Here is a 7,860-nt window from a genome sequence, read left to right as displayed (position 1 = left end):
AAAAAAAAAAAAAAAAAAAAAAAGACCCAGAGCAGTTCCAGACATTGGGCAAGTTCACGTAAGTTGCCTAAACCCTTTTCAAGTGGCTATGCAACTGCTGAGACGCTGAACCTTCTTGGCTAGCTTTGCGGGCCAAGAAGTAGATCTTAATGAGAGTACAAAGAACCTCAAAAGTTGCCTGACCCTTAGCCCATAATCCTAAAAATGAAGCCCTCTTCAGTACTATGAGGCCAAAAGTAAGAGTGAATTCAACACTCAGTATGCAATTGTCCTGAGTTCCCCAGATGTCTGTAGCAAAGAAGTACTAGACTTCCAAGTGTCCCCTGTCTCTGGATTTCCCACAGCTGTACTCATCTGTCTGCCAGGATAACCTGCAATCCAGTTTCAGGCTTCCAGATGCTGTCTGCACTCTGGACTACCAAGCAGCTGTGGGTTAGGTACAGCTTGTGAACTTCTTGGCCTCCTTATCTTTGCACTGTATCATCAAAGGTAACTAAAAATTTTTCTTACTTCTTAACCTCCCAGAATATGGCTCTTCCACTACCTCTCTTCTCCAACATTTCACTGAAATCTCTCTTGCTACCATCAACAAACTCTAATTACCACATGCAATGCACACTTTTCAGTCCTCATTTTACCAAACATCTCTAGAGCAGCTGATACGGATGACCATCCCCATGTCTCTTATAACTTTCTCCTCCATTGACTTTTGGTATATTAAACTCACTTGATTCTCCTCATTTATCACAGTCAGCCCCTTCTCAATCTTTGCAGATTGTTAATTCCCTTCCCTTCCCTTAAATGTTAAGAACCATTGGAACTCTATCCTCAAATCACTGAGGAAGCCCATCACTCACATGGCGCCAGAGACAACCTGTGTGCTGAAGATTTCCAAATCAGTCTCTAGACACAGCTCATCTTTGGAGCTCCAAGCTGCGTGTCAAGTGGCCTCCTAATGTAACTCACACTTAATATGGTGTAGGGGTCAAGAGTATAGGCTCAAAAGGACACAGTATCACTTATGTAGTATTCCTGCCAAAATGTATGACCTGAATATAATCATGAAGAAACAGACAAACTCAAATTAAGGGATATTCCACAAAACAGTAAGTCTATATTCTTTTAAAAATGTCAGTGTTGGTCGGGCACAATGGCTCATGCCTGTAATCCCAGCACTTTGGGAGGCCAAGGCGGGCAGATCACGAGGTCAGGAGATCAAGACCATCCTGGCCAACATGATGAAACCCCGTCTCTACTAAAAATACAAAAATCAGCCAGGCATGCTGGCGTGAGCCTGTAGTCCCAGTTACTCAGGAGGCTGAGACAGGAGAATCGTTCGAACCCAGGAGATGGAGGTTGCAGTGAGCCGAGATCGTGCCACTGCACTCCAGCCTGGGTGACAGAGCGAGACTCTGTCTCAAAAAAAAAAGAAAAAGTCAATGTCATGAAAGACAAAGAAAGGCTGAGTTCCAGATTAAAGCACATGAAAGAAATAGGACAACTAAATTCAATGTGTGATCCAGAATTAGATCCTGGATTGGGAAAAAAAGTGCTATTAGAATGAGGAACAGTAACATGACAATCATTTGAATTTGAATATAAACTATATATATGTATGTATTTTTTTTTTTTTTTTTTGAGAAGGAGTTTTGCTCTTGTCACCCAGGCTGGAGTGCAGTGGCATGATCTTGGCTCACTGCACCTCTGCCTCCCGGGTTCAAGCGATTCTCATGCCACAGCCTCCCAAGTAGCTGGAACTACAAGCACACACCACCATTCCTGGCTAATTTTTGTATTTTTGTAGAGACCAGGTTTCACCATGTTAGCCAGGCTGGTCTCAAACTCCTGACCTCAAGTGATCCACCCACCTCGGCCTCCCAAAGTGCTGGGATTACAGGCATGAGCCACTGCGCCCGGCTGAATATAAACTACATATTAAATAAGAGTATTCTGTCAATGTTAAATTTTCTGAATTTGATAAGTACACTGAGGTTAGATAAAATGATGCCCTCATTCTTAGGAGATACACACTTAAATATTTAGGAATGAAGGAAATAATCTTTGTGACTTACTCCCAAATAGTTCAGCAAGAACAAAAGCAAAAAAAGAATTATAAAGAGCAATAAAGAATAATAAAGGGAAAATGCTGATAATGGGCAAATCTAGATGAGAGAAGTTGATTGTAATATTCTTGCAACTTTTCCATAGATCTGATTTTTTTTAACAATAAAAGACTTAAAAAGAGAAAGTAGGTTTAGAGTTCAAATCCCAGCTACATCACTTGCTACTATATAGCCTTGGGAAATTATATACCACCACTGACTCAGTTTCCCCAGCTATAAACTGGGGATAATAATAGTACCTACATCATAAGGTTTTTGCCAGGATTTAAAAAATTGACAAATGTAAAGGGCTTTGAATACTGCCCAGTATACAGTAAACATTTCAATATATGTTAGTCAGTGTTTCAGTGTTATAGCTAAAATTGAACTCATTTCTTCTTCAACTTAGACTGTCTCTTATATTCTTTTTTTGTTTTGAGACAGAGTCTTACTCTGTTGCCCAGGCTGGAGTGCAGTGGCACGAACTCAGCTCACTGCAACCTCCCGCCCCGGGTTCAAGCACTCCTCCTGCCTCAGCCTTCCAAGTAGCTGGGACTACAGGTGTGCAAGACCACGCCGGGTTAACTTTTGCATTTTCAGTAGAGATGGGGTTTCGCCATGTTTCCTGGGCTGGGCTCAAACTCCTGAACTCAGGTAATCTGCCAGCCTCAGCCTCCCAAAGTGCTGGGATTACAAGCATGAGCCACCACACCCAGCCTGTCTCTTATATTCTTGAACACGGTTTATAGCATCCCAATCCACTAAGTCTTCTAAGCTAGAAAGTTTACTCCATCCTTCTGTGTGTGCCCAACACTTTGTCCATGCCTTTATTACAGCATATTCCATGAGATACAATAGTGTATCTGCATATGTCTGTCTCTACTAGAGCATGTTTGTCTCAACTACATTGAAGTTGGGGGTGGGTGGCAGGGAGAAAAGGGAAGAGCATTCCAAACACAAAAAATAGCATGGAAGTTCAGAGATGAGAGAAAATAAAGCACAAAGAAGTCCAGTTTGATTGGAATATAAAAGGTAAGAGAGTGAGGGGCATGAAGTGAGACTAGGTTAAATAAAAATATATAATAGCAGGGCACGGTGGCTCACACCTGTAATCCCAACACTTTGGGAGGCTGAGGCAGGCAGATCACCTGAGGTCAGGAGTTCAAGACCAGCCTGGCCAACATGGGGAAACTCCACCTCTACTAAAAATATAACAATTAGCTGGATGTGGTGTCGGACACCTGTAATCCCAGCTACTCAGGAGGCTGAGGCAGGAGAATCACTTGAACCCAGGAGGCAGAGGTTGCAGTGAGCCAAGATTGTGCCATTGCACTCCAGCCTGGGTGACAAAGCAAGATTCTGTCTCAAAAAAAAAAAAAAGGCCGGGCGCGGTGGCTCCAAGGGCCTGTAATCCCAGCACTTTGGGAGGCCCGAGACGGGCGAATCACCGAGTCAGAGATCCAGACCAATGCCTACGGGGCTTACACGATGAAATACCCCGTCTCTAACCTAAAAATATCAAAAAACTAGCCGGGTGAGGTGGCGGGCGCCTGTAGTCCCAGCTGAGGGAGGCTGAGGCAGGAGAATGGTGGGAACCCGGGAGGCGGAGCTTGCAGTGAGCTGAGATCCGGCCACTGCACTCCAGCCTGGGCGACAGAGTGAGACTCTGTCTCAAAAAAAAAAAATATATATATATATATACACACACACACACACACATATATATATATGATTTAAAAAATTATATTTAGTCAAAGTTTGAAAGAGTTCTGTGGTACATCCATTAGATCAGTGCTGTAAGTCTTGACAGTACCTCTACTCCCCTCTCATGTAAGATGGGGACTAAACCTGAGAAAAGCAAAGGCAAGTCCAGAAAGAAGAAAAAAATTAAAAGCCACACCAAAGGAAGAATAACTAAGGGCTCCCTGACCCAAGGAAGAGACACTCGGTGGATATCTGAGGTCAGTGTTTAAATGGACAAAAGACTATCAGGTATAATTAGTCACTTGGGTGTTTGGCTGTAAGCTCCCACTAGATTGCAAGCTCCTTCAGGACAGGAAGGGACTGAATAATCTTTGTGTTCCTACCCTGTAACACGGTACTCGACAATTGTAGGTAGGCCCAGGAAATGCCTGCTGAATATGTATGCAAATACCAACTGCCTGGCCACAGAGGCCAGCAAATCTTGGCTTAGTAGAAGTCCTGCTTTAATTCCACAAGCCTTAAAACCCCCAAAGCGGGCTGGGCGTGGTGGCTCATACCTGTAACCCCAGCACTTTGGGAGGCTGAGGCAGAAGGATCATTTGAGTTCAGGAGTTTGAGACCAGCCTGGGCAACATGGTGAAACCCCGACTTACAAAAAATACAGAAATCCCTGTCTCAAAAACAACAAAACAGCAACAACAAAAACAAAAAACCCAAACAAACAAAAAACCCAAAGTGCTTAATATCTTTATCAGCATCACTTACCAGAAGAGGCAGCTTTCACCATCAACTGGGCAAATTCAATGGCACCTCCATTTCTGAAGACTAATTTAAAAGTAGCTTGTCCTTCCCAGCCACCTGGGGGAAGAAATGGCACACATTCACTAAGAAACTGGCATAGCTGACAACAGAAAGACTGCCACAAACACCAAGGGAAACACTACCTGACAAAGCAGAGCAGCTTTTGTTTGAATTTCAACATGAGCCAAGTTTGAATCTTAAACCTTCTAGAAGATTTTGAGGGGAAAAAAACACACACTTCTGAGGGAACACTTACCATATGGAGCTGCCTGAATAGTTCCCTTAATGAAGTTTGCAGCAAATACTGGTTGTTCAACAGTGAGGTTCGTCATCAGATCAAATGGCATCATAAAAGACAACATGGGATCACTGATGGAGCGCGAAGTTATGAAAATCACCTATGCAAAGACAGAAACTTTGGAAAAGGAATGCAAAATTCGTCCATGGATTGAGACTTACAAGAGCAAGGTGCATTCTGGTCTAACTGAGAAACATCATATTTTCTTCCATCACCCTTCAATGTGGAAAATCCCAAAGTGCACATGTTTAAAAACACTTCAAAAGTCAATGTTTAACTTTTCTTCATTTTAAGGAAAACAAATGTAGAGTTAATCAGCAAATTAAAGCAGAAGTAGAAATTACCCGGTATGAAGTGAGAAACAATGTTCCTGTCTTTGTACCACTAAAGACATTGGAGCCTTCTGATTGCTGTGGGAAGGAGAGCTCCACATTCGGAGACCGCTTCAAGAGACTGTAGAAAACGAGGAACAGACAGCACACAATAAAGAATGTATATAAAATGACACACATAAAGTTCTCAATACAGTTTTTTTTCCCAGGGTAAGCACTCAATAAACATTAGCTGCTGCTACTGCTATTATTACTACTACTACTATTTTATTGAAATAAAAAGGAATTCAAATGATCTTATTCTCTAACAATTTACTCTTATTCTTCTCCCTCTTCATCACTGGATTCTTTTTCTTGTCAAATCTACTCCTATTCTCAATGTGTGTTCATTCTTATACTTCTTGTGCGGTAAGCGTAAAGCACTGTGCTAATAGAAATGGTTCTTTGACGCTGGTAAAGAAAGTAAGGCAGCAGACTGTCCCAGCCCCCTCTGACATGTTCCCTCAGCCTGTCGTGCTCTCTCCTTACTGTTAACCTGGAAAACTTGGACTCACCTTATTGTCACTCATCAAATCCTACTGGGTTCTTTTTTTTCCTTTCTTAATCTTTCTTTCTTTCCTTTTTTTCTTTCCTTTCTTTCTTTCTCTTTCTTTTTATTTCTTCTTTCTCTCTTTCTCCCTCCCTCCCTCACTTCTTTCTTTTCTTTCTTTCCTTTGCTTTTCTTTTCTTTTCGCCTTCCCTTCCCTTCTTCCTTTCCCTTCTTCCCTTCCCTTCCTTTCTTTCTTTTCTCTCTCTTTCCTCTCTCTTTTTTTTTTGAGACGGAGTCTCGTTCATCGCCCAGGCTGGAGTGCAGTGACACTGTCTCAGCTCACTGCAAGCTCTGCCTCCCAGGTTCACGCCATTCTCCTGCCTCAGCCTCCCAAGTAGCTGGGACTACAGGCGCCCACCACCACTCCCAGCTAATTTTTTTTTTTTTGTATTTTTAGTAGAGATGGGGTTTCACTGTGTTACCCGGGATGGTCTCGGTCTCCTGACCTCGTGATCTGCCCGCCTCGGCCTCCCAAAGTGCTGGGATTGCTGGGATTACAGGTGTGAGCCACCGCACCCAGCTCTCTTTCTTCTATCTTTCTTTCTTTCTTTTTTTTTTTTTTTTGAGACAGGGTCTCACTCCATTGCCCAGGCTGGAGTGCAGTGGCATAATCTCCACTCACCACCCTCCGCCTCCTGGGCTCAGGTGATCCTCCCACTCAGCCTCCCGAGTAGCTGGGACCATAGGCAAGCACCACCACGCCTGGCTATTTTTTTTTTTTTTTTTTTTTTGAGAGAAGTCTCACTCTTGTCCCCCAGGTTTGAGTGCAATGGCTCAATCTCAGCTCACTGCAACCTTCACCTCCCAGGTTTAAACGATTCTCCTGCCTCTGCCTCCCAAGTAGCTGGGATTAAGTCACCTGCCACTACGCCAGGCTGATTTTTGTATTTTTTGGTAGAGACAAGGTTTCTATATATATATGGAGATATATATCTCCAAAGTATACCTTAATGATCATTAGGTACAATGTCTGCCTTCTTTGCTACTCTAGCCCTAGCAAACAGTGGGTGCTCTAAATAGTTATTGAAAGAATGAATGAATGAAAACATGAATACAGATCATAATGCAAACAATATATGACATAATATAAATGTATGTCATACATTTATTGGTAACAAAATGTCATAGCAATTTAGTGGAAGAAGAGATTAGTTTTAGTTGAAGTAATTAGAAATGACCTAATAGAAAGACTGCAATTTGAGCTGATTAGGAGATGGGTAGTATTCAGGCTGGGCACAGCGGCTCACACCTGTAATCCCAACACTTTGGGAGACCAAGGCTGGCGGATCATTTGGGGAGTTTGGGACCAGCTTGATGGGGTGAAACCCCATCTCTACTAAAATACAAAAATTATCCAGTCATGGTGGTACATGCCTGTAATCTCAGCTACTCGGGAGGCTGAAGTGGGAAGACTGCTCGAGCCGCAGGGCAGAGATTGCAGTGATCCACTGCACTCCACCTTGGGCAACAGAATATGATCCTGTTTCAAAAAAAGAGAGAGAGAGAGATATGGATAGTGTTCAGTAGGCAGAGGTGAGGGTAGAGGACAATCCAGATGGGAAGCAAACAACATTCATGGAGGTGCAGGAGCAGATACGGAAAGCAAACTGCATACTTGGGAGAAGCCTAGTGGTATGGCTTCATCAAAACATCGTGTGGAAGTGAGGTTAGGAGAAACAGTGAAATAAAGTTGGAAAGCTATGCCGGAACTACAGCTTAAAGACATCGTTTGATAGGCAAGGAGAAACTGTGAGCTTCAGATTTCTCAACAGGAAAGTCACATAATCAAGAAGGTACTGTATCAGAGGGATCAGTTTAAGAATTCCTAAAATAGGCCGGGCGCGGTGGCTCAAGCCTGTAATCCCAGCACTTTGGGAGGCCGAGACGGCCGGATCACAAGGTCAGGAGATCGAGACCATCCTCGCTAATATGGTGAAACCCCGTCTCTACTAAAAAATACAAAAAACTAGCCAGGCGAGGTGGCGGGCGCCTGTAGTCCCAGCTACTTGGGAGGCTGAGGCAGGAGAATGGCGT

General features: G+C 43.3%; 1 protein-coding gene across 2 annotated transcripts in view; it reads right to left on the bottom strand.

Moving 5' to 3' along the window:
• The window catches only part of WBP2NL (WBP2 N-terminal like), a 39,910-nt gene that overhangs the window by 9,842 nt on the left and 22,208 nt on the right, over positions 1–7,860 (bottom strand). For both annotated transcript variants that reach the window (XM_017894124.1, XM_017894125.1), the window contains exons 2-4: positions 5,250–5,358; positions 4,864–5,005; positions 4,572–4,664 (exon numbers count right to left, since the gene is read on the bottom strand). In XM_017894124.1, the coding sequence (XP_017749613.1) occupies positions 4,572–4,664; positions 4,864–5,005; positions 5,250–5,358 (344 nt within the window). The remainder of the gene's footprint in view (positions 1–4,571; positions 4,665–4,863; positions 5,006–5,249; positions 5,359–7,860) is intronic.

This window comes from Rhinopithecus bieti, unplaced genomic scaffold, assembly GCF_001698545.2.
Source record: "Rhinopithecus bieti isolate Rb0 unplaced genomic scaffold, ASM169854v2 scaffold_25304, whole genome shotgun sequence".
Lineage (NCBI taxonomy): Eukaryota > Metazoa > Chordata > Mammalia > Primates > Cercopithecidae > Rhinopithecus > Rhinopithecus bieti.
This window is presented reverse-complemented; position numbering and strand designations above follow the sequence as displayed.